The sequence below is a fragment of the Crocodylus siamensis genome, chromosome 6 (genome assembly GCF_052110815.1).
Source record: "Crocodylus siamensis isolate JL-2025a chromosome 6, ASM5211081v1, whole genome shotgun sequence".
Lineage (NCBI taxonomy): Eukaryota > Metazoa > Chordata > Crocodylia > Crocodylidae > Crocodylus > Crocodylus siamensis.
Window position 1 is genome coordinate 64,386,296 of NC_143400.1, and position 18,923 is coordinate 64,405,218.

Consider the following 18,923-nt stretch of genomic DNA (forward strand, 5'->3'; position numbering starts at 1 on the left):
CAAGGCAAATAAATCCTTGGTCTTTCCACCTAGACTGACGACCAGGATACCAAACTCTGGTAGAAGTTTTGGTTAACAGACAATCATTCACAAAGAACTCTAGTGTGATTGACACCTTGCTTAACATAGGCCATTGTTACCAAATTGTAATGGACTGAATTGTCATACAAATGACAAATTCCAAATTTTAAAAAACTCCTCAAGTCAATGAAAGCCAGATTCTGTAGGGAGACAACATGGGTAAAAAAATATCAATACACATGATATTTTAATACAAAATATTAGCTTTTTACACAAGTCAGTTGTTTTTTTTTTTTTAAAATATAGAACCTTAAAAAAAATGAACAAATTGCTATCCACACACTATAAACACGGTGTTGTGCTCAGTTTGATCAAGTTATCAGAACAATTTTAAAACACCAGTCCAAGTCCATACTGTAACACTGCCTTTAACTTCTCCTGAAAACTATGCCACATTGTGCACTATCAATATTATATGTACAGTGTGAAGCACCTTCGTTCTAGTTTTAATATGATACTTAAAACTGCTCAGTTATCAGACTTTGTGCAAGGGTTTTACATTCCACTGCTCATGACAAGTTTGCATTACAGTTTGGTGGAACCTGGTATGAGCAACCACATGCCATTCTGTGAAAGCTAGCTGTAAAGAATGCCAGTTACATTTAGCAAAATACATTTTCTGAAAATACAGTTATTTAGCTAAAGAAAACTTCTTTTGTTAGTTTAAGGGAAATCCTCACCTGATTAAGCAGAATTTAACAATTGCTAAGCAATGAAAAACTAATTTTGATTTCTCAAAGTTGAATAAAGTAATAACTATGATATCAGATTTTCATAGAGATGAACTATATAGCATGTACATCTCAGGAATGTTTAGAGTAGCCCATAGAAAGAAAAAACATGTATTCACCTTCCTTTTTTTCCTCCACCATTTTCTAAGTTGAATAGCAGATCTTAGAAACTCTTGTTTTAGTAGTAAATCATCCACAGGTTGAGGGCTGTTACCCAGGGGAGATTTAAGATGATTTACTTGCATTGAAATAATTTACGCAATTGAACTTATGCATACAGTACAAAACTATGAACAAAAAGGTGAAGCAAACTTTTTTTTTATTTATATTCAGGTAAAAACATTAACCTGATGAAGTAAATTATTGCAGATTTGAGAAATCAGCACATAAAACAGTTGGACAGAGCATTGCTTACAGGTGCTTTATCTGTGTCAAAAGACAAAGGCTGAACTGTTTGTTCCAAGCTAGCACTGGGGAAGGGGAAAAAAAAAAACAAAAAAAAACCACTACAGAAGTAAACATGAACTTGAAATCAAAAACAAGAGGTTTGTTTACCTGACCAGGGAATGGAAACTGCTAAATTGTTGCTTTAAAAAAAAAAAAAAAAATCCAAAACTTTACATCGGTTCGAAATGCTCTGGCCTTATAATAAATATTGGCCAGCCCAATCTGTTGTATTTTTCAACTACACAAAAAAAAATTAATTCTTTGTAGCCTCTGGTAAGAGGCTTCTGTTGCCTGAATCACTGTGTAAACAATTCTAGAGTGTCATCTGGTAAAGACTGTAGCCAATATATCCTACTGCTACATTAAAACTAAGCTATAAGAAAGATTCTATCTAGTTACAAAGGCTGAATTATATTGACAATATATATTTGAATTCAGTAAAATTTAAATTATCTTAATTTGAGAGAAAACATGGAGCAGTAAATGCCCATGTGGCTAACCAAAATGTAACAATTGCTGAGAGTGCTGCACACAAAAAGAACCAAGTGAATTGCACATCAGACAATATATGAGGTGGAACGGGGAGGGGGGGCGGGGGGGGGGGAAAAAAAAAAATCAGAAGCAAGTGAAGGTACACAGAACTAGTCTACTAAACTAGATTTGTCAAATACATGGTGTATTTTAATTTCTGTACTTATGTACAAAAGTTGTCTTTGGAGGAAAAAACTGCAGACTTAGCTAGATGGATACACACAGCCCAGTATTAAACTGCACAGCGACATTTATTGTTCCAGCCTGGAAAAACATCCCTTTTTAAATTTCACACAGCAAAGCAAGTTAAAAACTTCACTCATCAAATAAATGATAATTTAAACAAGAACTTGCTAAAGAAACCTTGTCACAACAACTTTTTTAGGGCCTGATCACTTTAAGTCCATGGGGCCTTTAATGAATATCAACCAAGTGTCTTTGTTTATAATCTGCAAGCCGTTTTTCTACAACAAGGCGTAACACTTTTCCTTGACTCAGGTGATACATTTAGAAAAGAATCATGATTTTTCTGTTTTGCTGTAACAGGCAGACATTGCATTTTTCATTGTGATCAGGAAAGATGGAATGACTGCTGCCCTTCTCTCGCAGCTATCAAGAGTTTTTCTCGCATTATCTCAATAGTTGAATAGTCCGGCAACTTGAGATAGTTCACACAAGTCATTACTGAGGGCAAGAAGTCATCTGGATTTTCTGTAGACTCAAATGTCTTACGTACAATTGTCAATGGAGGATTCAAACTTCTAAAGCCTGTAATTATGAGAAAGAGAAAAATTGTCACTCTTAAAAATGCTGTTCTTAAATACCATTAACCATCTATTAAAAACTTTAAACAGCAATATAACATTTGTACGCTAAACTATAAATGCTTTTCAATGCATTTACTGCCCACCTTTCAACTAACACATTATAATAATAAGACTGCCACCTACGCAGATTAAAATTTTGTTCACAGGGAACACTACCGCAGTCTATACTTACTGCAGAGGCATGCTTTAATTTTCAATCCATTGCACAGATCCCTGAAAGATCTTACTCGTGTTTTAATATATAGTGTCATTAAAAAAAATTTCTGGCAAAGTTTTTCCATTTTCAATCAATTCTTGCAAAGTTAGTCTTTTTAGGAACTATGAAAACTGAGAAATGTAAGCAGGGCTAAAAAGGGTTAATAAAGGTTTCATTTTGATTTACAAAGCACAGTTAAAGTCTTTGTTTTTTCTAAACATCAAGGGGGTCACTTTTTAAAAATGTTCACATTAATTTAGGAATGTATGAAATACCAAGGAGGCAAACTCCAAACAAATTACTAATATTCTCATTTTCTTTATTTATCATTTCTAACTTGAATGTTATGTATGATCTCCTAACATGCATACAGGAATCAGAACTCTGGGTAGAGGTGATCTCTTTTATTAGACCAAGCATATATTTGCAAAAAAAATTCTTTATCTGCAAGCTTTCAGGCGCACACACCCTTCTTCAGGTATAGGAGAATGGAAAGATTGTAAAATTTCTCCTAGGTGGAAATGAAATGCTTACATTCTCTTATGCCTCAAGAAGGGCAAGTGTGCCTGAAAGCTTGCAAATAAAGATTTTTTTAAATATCTAGTTGGTTTAATCAAAGATATCACCTCTACCCAGAGTACCAATTCTTTTTGCCTGTGGACCAATATGGCTACAACCTGTATCCCCAAAATATGCATACATGCATTCAGTGAAAGAACATTAAGAATGTTTTTACATAGGCCATTCCTTTTCACACAACATGATGATATCTGGCAACATTGGCTAACCCCTCTCACCCCCATATTTTCTGAGATGATTCAACCAGAAGCTTTACTGAAATGTCACCAATTCAAAACCACCATCTGATTAATGCACTTTTCAATTACTTGATATAAAATCTATCCAACTGAACTAGCCTACAGTACCACAGATTTCAGTTGAGTGGTATTTCAAAATTTGAAATGGATGTGTAGAAACAGGTTTTTACTGTACTCACTGTTCTGAATGAAAAATCCATTAGCAACACAGACTAGATAAGTACAGAATGGATGGCAATATGTACTCAGCAAAACCATATGTATTAAGTAAGACCCACCTCCTACAGGCAGCCTGGGGCTACCAGTCACAAACTGGAGAAATAATCTTTGCTGCTCACTATCAAAACTACTGAGAATTTCAAACAGGTACTTCACAGCTCGGCTGAAAGAAAAAATAGTGGTGGTTAGCCTTTAACCTTACAGTATTACACAGTATTTCCTTATAGTATTAATTCTCTTAAAAAACAAAAAGCATCATTGCTATATGCTCTATACAAGTAGATTTTTAAAAGCTATTCTAAAAGCAACGAACATTTTATAACTTGCTCTTTCTATTGCAAGACACACCACATTCCACAAATATTTGCAATCAGGATTTAGTCCATCAAAATATGTATATCAACTCAGTGTTACCTGTCATGCGTATAACCATGATCTGGCCTGCAACACTCCATTAGTGTCTTTGCGTCCCAAGTATCCGTTTTACTGCCACACAGAAGCTGTTCCAACTATAAAAATTTAAAGCAGAGAATTTATCCTCATGCAGAATGAACACACTGTGCTAGCATTATATGGCTGGGATTGGTTTGCTTGTGTGGGGGTTTGGGCAGGGAGGTGATGGTTTGGAAAAAGGAGGAAAATTGGAGGTCATCTTGGATTTTGGAGCATATGGGGAGCATTCTCTGTGGGTTCTTTATTGTAAGCTGCTCTGAGTCTTTTGAATAGGGCAGATATACATCTAAATAAGTGAGTATTTGCTGGAACTTCTTTCTATTGTTACTTCTACTACCTTGCAGAGATGAGGGAGGAGGCAGGCAGCACAGCAGCAGAGTGGACAGGGAGCAGAAGGCAGAGCAGCATATTAGGCAGAAATAGAGATTGGAGTGGCACTAAGGGAAGGTGTGGGGCTAGTATGGCACAACTATCAAAAAGATTGGTCCCCAGTGGCTTACCCTCTCCATACAGTCAGCTACGAGTCTGCTGCTGCTTTTCTGTATCTAGCAAATGCAGGCTAAACTTGTAATTATGGGAAATCAAGTCATGCCTGAATTTCCATGGTACCTGGATATTTAAAACTTGGGTTCATACTTTACCTGCTCTCTTTATCCCCCCACTACCTCTCAGCACTAACACTGCTTCTGGTTCCAGAAGCAACAATTACTGCAGCACTGTGCCCGACCTAAAATGCTCCCAGATCCAAAGCTAATGCACATGGGTATCGCTGCCATGCATTGCATTTCTACCCCTACTACCAGAACATTTTAGCAGGCAAAGCCAGGAAGTCTGAAGACAAAAGGTAAAACAGCCCTGCCACTGAAGTTTCCAGGATACATATGAACAGTAAAGTTATAACTTCAATTCTAACTTATAAATAATTTTTTAAAAAGTTGATTTTGACCTATTTAGACATTTTGCTCATGACCATGACCCTGAGTCAGAGCGAGTTTAACAAGCCAATTATTTACAATTGTTTGGGGAGTCACTTGCACCAATTTTCAACAATGGCCTATTGAAGCAGCTTCTCTCAAGACTCAGGTTATGCAATATCAAGTTCTGGTCAGTTAAATCATGGATACTGCTTCTGTTCTCTGATTTTATCAACTACAAAGTGGGAAGACAATGTTGCCAACATCTTAGTTGGCCTCCCAAGAGACTGTGGACTGCTCCATACTGGCCACCAAAAGAGAGAACAAAAGTATAGTAGTGTATAAACAAAGCCTTGCTAGGAGAAAGTTTCCATCAACAATGGCAATTCAAAGCCTAGCACAGTACACGTACTCAGTTATTTACTTGTACTGCCAGTTTGGTAAAAGTAGCCAGTATGTGGTACGGTGCATTAAAAAAATTATATATATATTAAACTGGGCGGTGTTTAGGAGAAGGAGCATAAGCACCCAAACAACTCGACTTCTGGGGAACCTCTTATCACCAAAGTATCGAGGGAGGTGGAGGGGGGTGGCACTTAGCTACTCTAATTCAAGACAACCAACCGTTCCTTCACAAGGCTTAGAGGAAGAAGTTTGTCTCAGACTAGTTTTTCCTCTCTAACTACACTAGTCAAAGGCCACGTCTTTCTGGCTGAGGGCCAGAACAACCCTGTCTGGGTCCCTTCAAGTGCAGCACAGGATGGAAATGCTCCCTGCTGCCTGATCACTCAGGCACAGCAAGGACCAAGCCCCTACCATCAAAGCCCCAAATTCATGAGCCAGATCAAATGCGCGCACAGGCTGACAATCCCTGAACTTCAGAGCTAAAGCTCATCCCAAGATTTGTCTTGAATTCTATAACAGCCTTTTCCACTTCCAGCCATCAAAAATACTATGAAAATTTTTTTCCCCAGTATGTTGTTTTGCACAAATCTCTCCACCAACTCTTCTTCCTTAATGCCTTATTTTTGCAAATATGCTTTAAATGGCCTCAATTTAACTACTGTATCCAGTACTGAAACGTAGACTCCAGCCTGTACTACCTACTTGTTTCAAAAAAAGTAATAAAACCCCATTTTTATCCATACTAACTTTCACCAAACTTTCTGTAAACAGTCACAGAATTGCTTCATTATCCCCCTTCACCACCTCTCAAATTTCTCCTTCACCATATTACCTACAGAAGCTTGGTAAGGCAAGCAGTGTGCTCTGCATTAGAGCTAATCAGTTCTGTTGTCTCATATTTGATACATTATTTTAAGCAAGTTTGGGACAGATGGCATGTTGTGTTTATACAGTTCCTAATATGAAGGTCGGCCAGGAACATAAAACCTCCTAGTTTCTCTCTTAAGCAAGCCATGGATATAGAAGATGTTCTTCCTGTTGAGTTCTAGCCTCAACGGGCCATGGGTCTGTCAAGATGCTGAAGAAACTGAAAAACATTGCAGTCCATCCTGACAGATCTCAGGTGCTGCTTCTGCATAGCAGCACTCATCCATATACCAGCTTACATACATACCAGACAGACAATCTTGCTCTTTGGATAAACTGTGCTGTTTCATCCTCTGCATAGCTCAGAGGATGAAGGACAGACTACGAGGATGAATTTTTCAGGATGACAGCAAAATGGAGGCTACACAACCACTGTCACACAACAGGAACAAAATACTTATAATTGCAAAAAACACACCCTTGTTTACCAGGGAAAAAAGGCCGCTGCCAGAGGGAGACAATCCTGAATAGCTACGTATTCGGCAGTGACATACACGTTTTTAATACAAGTTTAATTTTTTTTCCCAAATATTTGGCTAAGAAAAAAAGGCATTACTTTGGCTAACCATCATACAAAGAGGTCCTGGTCTACATCTATAGGTTTGTGGTATTCCTGCAATAAATAATATTACACAGAAGTACACTGCAATACATTGGCAACACAAGAATACAGAAATCTGCATGTAAAAAGGGTATGCAACTTAGGGGGAAATCTTTTATTTCACTCTAGACAAAGCAACCCTTGGTTTAAATGCATGAATTAGCACTGCTGTCAAATTCCAAAAAAAGAGTCTCAGTAACCCTTACATATGCAATTAAAAAGCCATTGACTCTTCTTAGTAAAACAAGTTTCACAAATTTAGTCAACGTACATACATGATGATTGCATTGTATTATATCAGTGCACAATCTTATGGCCTTTTGCATGGATGTGTGATATATACATTTACTTACCTCCTCAGGATAGAAGTACTGAAGATGGCTGAGGGGGAAGACCGATTCAAATCCATCTCTGAAGGAATCAAATTGTCTGGCCACACCTTCATTCAGTGCCCAGAATATAACAAGCTGCAAAAGGAAAAATATGTCACATTAAACGCACAGACCATGAAGGAAGTTTCAAAGAGTCAACTATTCATTTTGCCAAGTTGTCACCACCATCCATCGTATAAAAGAACTAGGAATGCGGCCCAATGCCCACGATAACAGTTTGTCAATTTGAGCAGCTACTGTACAGTGTTATTCAACTTCCTCCAATTTTCACCAGCCCATTTTTGTAGCAATGCAAACAGCTGCGTCTGAAAAGGGGAAACAAATTGCTCCAAAACTGATGTGGTACTCTAGAAATGTTTTAGAGCATATAGTTATGAAAAAACTAAAACAGAACAGGAACACTAAAATTAAAGCTGCCAAGAGCTACAACAGATATTTCCACTGAGAATTTTTCTTGTAATTAGTTGAGTACATTAAAAAGCTGCATGCGCCCTCTTCTACATCAAGTTATATCTGCCAAATACTTGCATGTTTCTTTTACTTCAACTCATCTCCAAACCCAGAGCTCCTTCTAAGCTTATTAAAAATTTAGTCCACCCACCTCAATTTTGGGTATGTAAATATATTACACAAATATTTAAGAACTTTATGTTTCAGTTTTGGCTTTTAAAAAGATGCATCAGAGATATAAACCATGGCCACAAATAGGCCCAAAATGTGTATTTGACAATATACACCTAAAACCCAAGTTTAGTTTGGGTTATTTTACTTCTGGAGACTGCATTATGTTGGTATGCATCTTTATCAAGGCAAACAAACAGAAATCCTTAAAGTCTTTATTATGCAAAGTTCACTTGGTGTATTCTTTTTTCTGTTGATAGTCACTGAAAAGTGACTTAGTATAAAAACAGTAACATGGGCCCCCAAAATATTTAACCCTATTACACCACTATTTCAAAAATTAAAGAGTCACTAATTTTACCACCCCATGAAATCCATCTTAAAAAAGGATTTGAAACAGGTGTTAAGGTTTTCCCCATCTGTAGTTGCATCTTCAGGCTTATATTAGGCTTCCAACTGAAGCATTGTGAATACTGAAAGAGAACTTAGTAATGTATATATATGCTCAGGCACTGGAAAATAAGCCTGATTTCCCCATATAGCACCCTAGGAGAAGAAAACCATCCATCAGAATTTCTAAATGTTTTTACTTGGTAGTAATCCTTTACAAATAAGACTGGGTGAAGAAGTGTTAGAGATGTTGCCCGCATACATTCCACTGAACATGTACGAACACCTTATCCACTCAAGCTTTCCAGTAGTATTTCACTGAGGACTGCACCTCTCTCAAGTGTGCTCATGTCTCCAACAAAAAAATATAAAAGGGCGGTATAATCCTAACCTCCTCTGCGTCATTTCCCTCACTAGTACATAAACTTAAGTGTTAGTGTGGAGGGAGGGAAAGCAAGTTATGAAATATGAGACAGCTCTAAGAAACATAAAAGTAACCACTTCTTAGACTATGCAACTATACACATTCTACCAATGGTGACTGAGATAGATACTAAGCCTAAATGAGCATAAGAGAATTATCAAAACAAGAATCAGACTGTGATACTTCTACAATGACACTGCATAAAGGGGTACATATGGCCATCCTCCATGTCTCTGAAACGGTCTGCACAAAGAAATTACTGGTATTGCCTGATCTTGCAGCAAGGTGCAACTGAGAAACCATATCAAGTGGAAACCCAGGGACATGTTTTCCTAGATCAACACGTGTCGATTACTTGTAGCTTTTAGATAATCTCCTAAAAGGCCTAGTTTTATCTAAATAGGATGGCAGAGGCTCTATGCATACCTAACGTGTGCAGCCTGGTGGACGGAAAAACAGGGAAATTAATTTGCTGATTAGAGTTGAAGCCAAATTATATTAGGCAGAAAAGTGGAATGAGGTCTCAACTGCATCTCAGTTGAGGAGTGTAAGGGGGTTTCTACTACCAAAAATACTGTTGCAATGGAAAAATGAAAAAGAAAGCTAACAACTTGAAGCTCAAATCATATTTTTAGTCAGAAAAATATTTAGGTCCCAAGATGAAGCTTAGATGTTTGACTGCCATATAAACCCTAATAAGATGGGGATCTAGGTGCAGGACAACAGAAAAACAAGCTATCCCTGAATTAGAAGGTAGTTAAACCAAGTTGGCTGTGCAATGGAGCCTAAAAACCAGTCCACAAGTCTTCATGGATAATAGATATTCTAGTACACCAGTACGTGAGAAAAGCTGATGTAGCCCACCCATACAATGGTAGTGACTCAATTCCCAGCCACTCTATGGCTTTAAGAGGCATGCAGTCATTTGAGAAGCTAATGCTCTCCAGATCAAAATAAAAGCCCCTATTCACTTATCTTGCCCAATAAATTTCTGCACCTGTTTTCCGAAGTGCAGAGAACATATAGCAGCCAGTAAAAGTCAAATGTTCGTGATCATTTTACATAGATACCTTGAGTTAAAGAGGCCCTCAAAAACATGCAGACTCTTTTATACTACTAAACAACTTTACAAATACGAAACAATGTATATTCTTAAGACTCAAGAAATTCGCTCTAACAGTTTATCAAGAATTCAGATAAACTAAAGCAAGCAGCCAAAAACTACAATGTCCATCTTACAAAAACAAATTTAAAATCTCTGAAAGCAACTACTTGGAAGATTCTAAACAGAACGTTGTGAAAATTAAAAAAGAAAAGATCCATAGCTTTGCTTTTACATACTCTGAGATACTCCTCTAAATTGTGGATTGTGACAGGTACATCTTTCCCCCCTTTTTTCAGCTCTATATTGGGAAACCCAGGAAGTGTGAAATCCAGGCCTAGATCTTCCACTGAACAACCATTCATAGTAAGGGCCTCCAATGCATACTGTAGACTTTCTTTGGTCTAAAAAAGAAAAAAAAAAAAATTAATAAAGCCAGGAAGAACAATTCATTCATATGAGTTTTCACAAGTGATTTCTAAATATTTAACATTAGACAAAATTCAACTCCTATAAAAGTTGATATTGAAAGAATATTGTTGTACTACTGTTGCTGGTTTCATATGAGAAGTTTATAGACTACCTTATCATATACCTGCCTCAGCTGTGGACAAGTCTGTGGGCTTAAGCATACTTTTAACTGATGTTTTTGGAAACTTTATTTCACTGTAGAATCCTTTATTTGAAGACTGAAGAGGTGATTAGCTGAGTTAGTCTGAATCAGGCAGAAAGTAGAATAAGGCAGCACTTCAGAGGCAAATTCTTAGCATTTGAGGGAGTAAGTAGTTGCCTATGAAAATTTATGCCTCTCTGAACCAATTATTCCTAAGGTGCTAGCCCAATCTACCTTCTCTCTCACTTCGGTCAGGGAAAGAAGTTACATACAAATCAGTTTAAGTGACCAGAAACTGGTTTAAACCTGTAACAGAACAGAAGATCAGTGCACATAAAGTAGTTTCAAAATGGCCAAAACTAGTTTAAGATAAACCTGGCTGAATGTAGTCTAAGACTTAACTGATTTGGGTCAAACCGGTTTATGCAACTTCTGTCCCAGGCCCCTTTCTGGTTTAAGTTAAATCAGAGTCCAGCATCCCAGCATGCGCCAGTCCTGGGCTGGGCTGCCTGTTCCAGCCAAGCAGGGTTGGCTCCATGCCTCCCCTCCCTCACCGGAGCACTACTACAGTTGTGTCTGCCTGATATGGGGCAACAGCTCTTGGCAGATGTCTGCAGCCCCCCTTGCTGTACCAGCGGCAGGAATGGGGGGAGGGGGGCCAGATCCCAGTAGCCTGAGGGGAAGTGGGGGTTTAATCCCCTGATTCCAAGGGAGGGCAGCACAAGTATCAATAGCTTTGCTCGTGCACCCAGGACTGCAGGAGCCAGATGCCAGTAGCCTGAAAGGAGGGGTTTAATCCCCCCATTGCAGGCAGCAGCAGCGGCGGAGGGGCACTAACACAGTGCCCTGGGCCAAGTCCCTCTGAGGAGCAGCCAGCTGGCCACAGGGAGGCGACAGGGAGGGAGAATGTGACCTGGCTGCAGGGAAGGGAGGGGGAGCCGAGGCTAGGTATGGAGCCTGACACACCACTGCCTCCCACTGCAGCAGTGCAGCCCAGGTGGTGGGGGGTCAGCTCCTGCCGCCTCCTACCTCCAGCCCTGTGCAGGGGCCACAGTTTACAGGCAGGCTGCAGAATGGCCCCTTGCCCCCTCCCTCAGGCTCCTGGGGTCTGGCCCCAACCCCATCAGCCAGTGGGGGGGGGGGGCTGGGGACCCCTGACAGGGGCTGCTCCCCCTCTCCCACTCCAGGCAGACCCCAGCTGGGGCCCCTGCAGGTCAAGGCGGGGTTTAAAATCCTCTCCAGTCACACTCAGGCCTACCTGGGCCTGGCCACATGCCCCCTCAGCTTAGTTTCCCTCCAGCTGAAGGCTCCTTCTAGTGCTCCCCGGCTTCTAGCCCAAGCCACTGCAGGCATGTGCCTACATTTCCAGAGTCAAAAGTGAATGTCTATTCACTTGCAAATTGATTCAATCTCCACAAGTTAGACTAACCTGCAAAGACTGAATCAATTTGGGCTCCATGTTTTTTTAATGTCCATCCCTAGCCTTTAAGATTGGTATGAAAAACACATTTTAAAGCAAAATGAAAATATTTAGCTTCATTTAAATATGATACCAAGACCTAAAATTATTCTGGCTAGCCATTTTTTAGCAATTTTATTCCAACTTATTTGTTATTCCTATTCCTTTCATAAAATACAGCCACACTAGTCCAACTATGGTTAGTTCACAAGAGCCTAAAAATAAATCAGTAAAGGCTAGCCTTTTCTCTGTCTTATGTCTACTTTCTTACCTGTGTTTTATCTTGTTCAAGTCTTTTTTTCTGTCTCACAATATCTTCAAGATGATATATTGATTTGGCTACCACTGGATCAATACTAAACAAGTCATGTGAGGTTAAGGAAGTTTCCTGTCGTAACATCCACTTGTAAAAAGGCAGGCCAAGGGGAAGGTCCACCTGGAAGCAAAAAAAAAAAATTGTTTTTTTCCTCCTGATAGTTAAGGTTTTGAAACTATTTTTTGCATGGAAGTTTTGTTGTTTCACCTCTTTATATTCAAGAAGTGAAAGTGAGCAGTATTGCTAACACTACTTGAACAAGCTGCGTGTTGTACACTTTTTGCAATAGGAAACATAAAAAATGTATAGTAGAAAAAAAGCTTACAATAACATCTTCAATGTTATGTTGATATATATTAGCTATACATTGTCAATATAATGCAGCAGCAATATTGTTCAAGATCACATTGCACCATGAATCATTCTGGAGATCCATCAGTCCCTACAAAATTTTGTACAGACTCTGTAAAATGACTAGGTATGCAAATGCCTGACTTGGGAATTAACATTAAAAACCTTATGACTCTTTTAGCATTTCACATTTTGTCGATTTCATGTTGCATTTTTGGTTGTAAGAAAATCTGGCTCAAAAAAAATCAATTTTGTCTCACCAATCTAAAATCCATGATAGCCTTGGCCATTAGTTTTCCTAAGAAGCGGAATTTCATTTTAACTTTTGCAATGTGTGCTGGTTTAGCTGTTCTACCAAAGGGAAGTGCGAACAATCCTTGTAGATTATGAATATACTTGGTGCCTTCTTGGCTTCCTGTTGAAAGCAAAATGGATGAATTCAGTGCATGCAATAAGCCAAAATAACCCAACATTCAGGATAAAATATTACTAGATTAATATTTCCATTCCCCCCCAACGTGGTTACAAAATTTAAACAACTCCTTATAGCATGTGCAAAGGAAACAAATCTTTGAATAATGCGTGATGAACTGCACTAGAGGTGGATTTATTTACTAAAGCAAATTCTAAATCTACTTTGATTATAAAAGATTTGTGAATGCACTGAGGGTAACTGTCCAAATCGTACAGTAAAATAAAATAAATCAAATCAACTTATGAGTATTATTTTCTAATATAAATGAAGTTTAAGCACCATTACCTCCGTTTCTCAACATACAAACATCTTTTAGAGATATGAGAACCAAAAGTGGCAGTTCTTTAGCATGAAAATGAAATTTTACATTTAGTATGTTTCTGGATAGAACTTAAGTTTAAAGTTGAAAAAAGTTAAATACTATTCTTCCCCCTCCCCCCCAGGGCAATAACATATATTGATAGTTTAAAAAGCGAGTTACCTTTTGGATTGGCTAGAGTTACTTCTTCTCCTCTCCAGAGGCCTAAATCTGCTCTCTGTAGTTCCTGAGATACAAGTGCATAAAACTCCAGTGTAGGGCCTAGACCAGTACCAACCTTTACAAAAGGGTAATTTCTCATGTTAGATCTGGTTTGAAAGTTAAAATCTTGACAACTAAGTACAAGCTGTACAGCATGGAAATATTATTTCTCTGTTAAAGAAAGCATAATCCTTTCTCCAGTTAAAAAAGTTAACTACAAATAACAGCCCTTAAAAATGAAGAAAATCAAAAAGAATACATACACTGGGAAGGAAAACTAACATCGTGACCAACTTATAAAATGGAGAGAAGTGCAGATGTACTTGCCTAAAATTCAAAATATCTAAAAAAACCAAATCTGACTAACTTAAAAAAACCAAAAAAACCCCCCAACAGGCTTGATGATGGGGAAAAAAAAAAAACCAAACAAAAACACCACTTTTCTCAGCTTATCAGAAAGACAGCCAGCACGCAGCTATACTTTAAGTCAATGAAGCTTACTGGAAGTCTGACAAAAAAAATCACTGCAAAGGGTCTCTCTAATCAAAATAACCATTACTTACTTCATTCTCATACTGGATTTCCAACATGGCTCTTGAACTGCCTAGATCTTGCATCACAGATTCCGCCTGTTTCAACAGTTCATCTCTGTTCACAGTGCGCTACACAAAAATTTTAGGTAAGGTTAGGTTTCCAAGCCCCATTTCCTTAATCAAGCAAGGCAGTTACAAAAGGAAGCAGAGAAGTTTGTATGGCTCTTTTCTCTTCCCATAATTCAAATAAAATGGATTTGCCTTTAATGTGTCTTTTATATCCCATTGGAGTAAGTATGATTTCCACATGAAAATGATTCAGCTTAAATAAGTATTAACGTTTCTTCCATACCAGATTCTTCAGTCAGATCATTATGTCTTAGTCAGTAGTATTCTTGTTCTGACCTAAAGAAACAGTTCAAGCCCCAACACTAAAACTAGTGCACTAGAATAGAGGTTGATGGATGCTACTGCCTCCAGTGCCCCATCAGAGCGTGAGGACTGTGTGAATAGGCAGGAAAAGAAAAAAGATATATCTATGACCCTGTAAAAATAGTCCCTGCTCTCCTCCATGTAAGCTTGAGGAGAATGAAGTTGCAAACTGGATTGGCAGGTTGCAGTACAGCCTTCCACCTGTGCAAAGAAAGTGCTGACTAGCTCTTCCCCCTCCTACACCTGCAGATGCCATTTGAGCTAAAAAAATGAAAAAGCATTTCCTAAAAACTAAAGTAAGAGGGAAATGGAGTTATTAAGGCTGTTAACATCTGGTTTAGCGTGGAGACTGCTCCTTCATCTTTTCTGAAAGGTAGGTAACAGCTTCCAAAAACAGTTCTGGGACTCTTAACTGGGCAGGGGACCAACCGTAGCTCTGCAGTAGGTAAAATGAATTACAGAGGAAGGCTGTCCAATGCAGGTCAAGTTACTTCTGAGAGTTCCCAGTTGTATTAAAAGTTGCAGCCTAATTAAACTACATACCCACTTTTCTTTCTTCCTGCAGTTTCTGAAATTATAAACTTCTCATTCTTTTCTATTAGCCTCTAATGACTACCAAGGAGGTAATTAAATATCTAAGATTCAGTTTTATCATCGTGTTTTAGTCTATAATTATGCTCTGTATCAAGGGATATTCAAGTCCTAAGAGTGCATTACACTTGGTACTTAACCTTATAGATACACAATACTGAACCAGAAATAAAAGTTTTAATGATTCTGGCAGAGGGAGATATAAATAGTATCCACCAGAAAAGTAACAACTTAGAAAGGAAGCCTGAAGTGCTCACATCCAGCCAAAGTAGTACAGCACAAAAGATTTTTTGAAAGCAAGTTCCTATAAATTCCACAGACTGGCAATGCCTCCAGGCATCAGACACTTAAGGTTAGCTCAGGAAGAGCTATCAAGCTTGTTCCTACCCCAGCTTCCCAAAGATAGGTAGAGCATATCCCCTCACATTTTTGGAAGGTTGCCATGCCAGTAAAAATAGGCTTCATCTAAGACTTCTCCTTATGCACATGCTCACAGTATTGAGGTGGGGTCAGTTTGAGCCAAATGGCTTTAAAAATAATTTTTACTTCAGGTGGAAGAATGATCATTATGGAAAGAACTAGCTACTCATTTGTAACATGAATATTGGTACTTACTTTTTTCCTGTCCAGTCGTGGTGCTACTCTGCTATCCTGAGAATCTGACTGATTGATTTCTGGATTAGTGTCTAGTAATCTCTGCATGGCTCGATCACGATCAAAAGCAGTTACATAAAACAGCATTTGCCGAGTGTCGAATGGAAAGAAAAATGGGCTGTAAAGAATTGGAAGAGTTAGCTTATGGTCCGAGTTTAAGAAGATTGAATAGGGAGTTACTTATGCCCCAAACTGTAGGATTAACATACTAATGCACACTGGAAGTTATTTTTCCCCCAGTATAAAATAAGAACTTCCCAAACTATGAAATAACTGGACTCTAGCTAAAACTGTGGTAAGAACTTCACAGAGGTAGACATAGTTGAAAAACCAGTAATTAGAAATCCAGACAATTCGGTGCAAAATTTAAACTAAAAATACCCCTGGTATTTCAAAATATGATTCTGCACAGTGGGTGCATCTACACATGCTCGTTACTACAGAGTAGACTAATTAGCTGTGCGGTAAAGTGTCACAGTAATGTGCACCTGTATTAGGGCACAGTAAATTAACTCTGCTGTAAGATGCTGTTGGGGACAATAATTGGTGGTTATACTAAGTACTGGAGTAAGCAACTGCACTGAAATGCAGGTGTAGGCAGTGATGGAGCTGGCTGGGGCATAAGGGTGCTGAAACGTGGGGGCTGCCTGCTGCCTAGCCACAAGACTCCACACTTTTGCACACTCACCCCCCCAGCCAGCCCCTCTGCCATATGACACTGCCACATGGGGCTGACCCCCCACCCCTTCCCCAAGCTTGCTGCCAGCTTAGAGCTGCTCTGCCTCAAATTGCTACTGTACTGGAGGCACATGTAGATGCTGCACTTGGGAGCAGTGTACTCCAGTTCAAAACAGCTCTGGAGTTTATCCCTTCACATTAATTGCATGTGTAGATGCACCCAGTTAGTGTCAATATTCTTCCAGCCTTTCCTACTTTTGGATCAGATTTAAAGTGCTCATAGCTTGTGGCTCTGGATGTTAAAAGTTTGAAGAAGTCACTTTACTGATACCCCATTTGTACTCTTCTCTATCCTCATGATTTTTCAGAAAGGTTTTTAAAAATCCATAGGTCTGCAAAAGATATTTATTCAGAAGACACCACATATCTTCTAGAATTTCAAGAGTACTACTGAAATAAGAATGCATTAAATTAGCTGTAAGGGTGCATTTAATTCACCCTGCCTCATTCATTTACAATGTGAATTTCATGACCTGGACTATACATATATGCACACACATACACATTAATTATATGTTGCATTTGACATGAATAGTTCTCAAACTGAAATATGGAGGCTGTAATGCACTCATTTGGAAAAAAGGCCAAAATAAAAACACAGTTACAAGTCAGTATACATTTTCAGTTTTTAACTACCAGTTATACTCAGGGAAAGTTGCTTTAGTTACTTTTTTCCCCTCAGGCATAATACCGTTTTAAAATCTCCCAGTTGTTAACATAGGCATAATTCAATTATTTGTATTGCTTTAAGGATTACCAAGTTTCCTAATTTCAAATCAGTATGTTACTCAGATACAATATATTACATTTTTAACTCTGAAACTCCAGCATTAAACATTTCCAAGCTTTAACATCAGTTTAATGATTTTATCATTTACCTATTTAGTTTCATAAATTTAATTTCACTAAATCACATTTTAAGCCAAAAATACATGCATTTAAAGTTTTGTCAACCACAGTGCTGAATCTTTGAAAAAACATGGAGTCTGGGTAGTAACCTCAAATCTGGATAATGACCCTTATCATTCCAAATTGGAATCAATCTAAATATTTTTAAGTACTAATTTAAGAGTTATGCAATATCTTTTATTTTAGGACTCTGCCACAAATCATTTAACATAACTACTATACCTGTGTATTAAGGAAATCAGAAATGGTATTTAATCTAAAATAAAGTAGGTTATACTTTAATAAGTTGGTCTGCATTTTTACCGTTCAAACTCAAACTTTAACAGGCTGCAAAAAGCAAATGTTTTCATACCAGGTTTTTCCAAGCTCTGTCAGCCAAGTTGGTATGTTTCCCGTCATGATTACCAATGGATCCTGAAGCTGTCTGTTTGCTTTTGCTGTCAGTTTACTGTTGATAAATTCTGAGGTCGGAATAATCTCCTTACAGATTGCATTCTGTGATGTTAAATACAAAAGTCAAACACACCCATAAACACAATGTGTCTTTTTAGAGAGGTATTGGAAGTAATAATACTAGGTCTTCCTAATTTTCTTTTCATTATACAAATGCTTTACCAGTCTGAGATTTTTTTTCATTGTGGTTGGTTTGACCAAGGCTGATCAACATGCTATCCAAAGGACCTACTAACCACTTCCTTTGTCTCTTTCAAAGAGTGATTTTTGAGGAGGTTTGAGGGAAGAAGGAATTTTACAAAATTTGATGAAAATGATACACTGCAGGAGCTTAAGTAATCTGCAGAACATCCTTGAGCAACAAGAGTTCAGCAACTTTACCAGAGGATAAATATAAGGGGCAAAAGGGGAAAGGCAATACACCTCTTGTATCCCATCATTTTATGGCGAGAAGGGCCAATAGAGGTATTCCTGAATGCAGTTTTTCCCACCACACATAGTGATCAGTACATAATTAGTCATATAGAATTCAGCAAACATTTTCTATACTTAAAAGGTAACCATTTAAATATACCAGGAGCAGGAGTTTTCAACCTTTTTTACTAAGTGTATCTCTGGCAGCCCTCTTTTTAATAAGTGTACCCCTGGGATTGGGGGAGGTGGTGCATGGCCAGATGGCGAGCAAGCTGGGGGGGGAAAGGGGTGTAAGCAACTGGACAGCAAGTGGTGGGGTGCCAAGCAGCACCTGTGCTGCCCACAGGAGGTCGCCACTGCTCTCGCCCTGACCTGGCCCTGCTCCT

General features: G+C 38.5%; 1 protein-coding gene across 7 annotated transcripts in view; it reads right to left on the minus strand.

Annotated features, from left to right (window-relative positions):
* Positions 1-1,114: 1,114 nt before the first annotated feature.
* TRIP12 (thyroid hormone receptor interactor 12) overlaps positions 1,115-18,923 on the minus strand; it is a 124,697-nt gene continuing 106,888 nt past the window's right edge. For all 7 annotated transcript variants that reach the window (XM_090054336.1, XM_090054339.1, XM_090054338.1 and 4 more), the window contains 11 exons: positions 18,023-18,165; positions 15,985-16,141; positions 14,377-14,475; positions 13,775-13,889; positions 13,079-13,233; positions 12,423-12,587; positions 10,319-10,483; positions 7,504-7,617; positions 4,265-4,359; positions 3,910-4,013; positions 1,115-2,558 (listed from right to left, as the gene is read on the minus strand). In XM_090054336.1, coding sequence (XP_089910462.1) covers positions 2,362-2,558; positions 3,910-4,013; positions 4,265-4,359; positions 7,504-7,617; positions 10,319-10,483; positions 12,423-12,587; positions 13,079-13,233; positions 13,775-13,889; positions 14,377-14,475; positions 15,985-16,141; positions 18,023-18,165 — 1,509 coding nt within the window. In that variant the 3' untranslated portion in view covers positions 1,115-2,361. The remainder of the gene's footprint in view (positions 2,559-3,909; positions 4,014-4,264; positions 4,360-7,503; positions 7,618-10,318; positions 10,484-12,422; positions 12,588-13,078; positions 13,234-13,774; positions 13,890-14,376; positions 14,476-15,984; positions 16,142-18,022; positions 18,166-18,923) is intronic.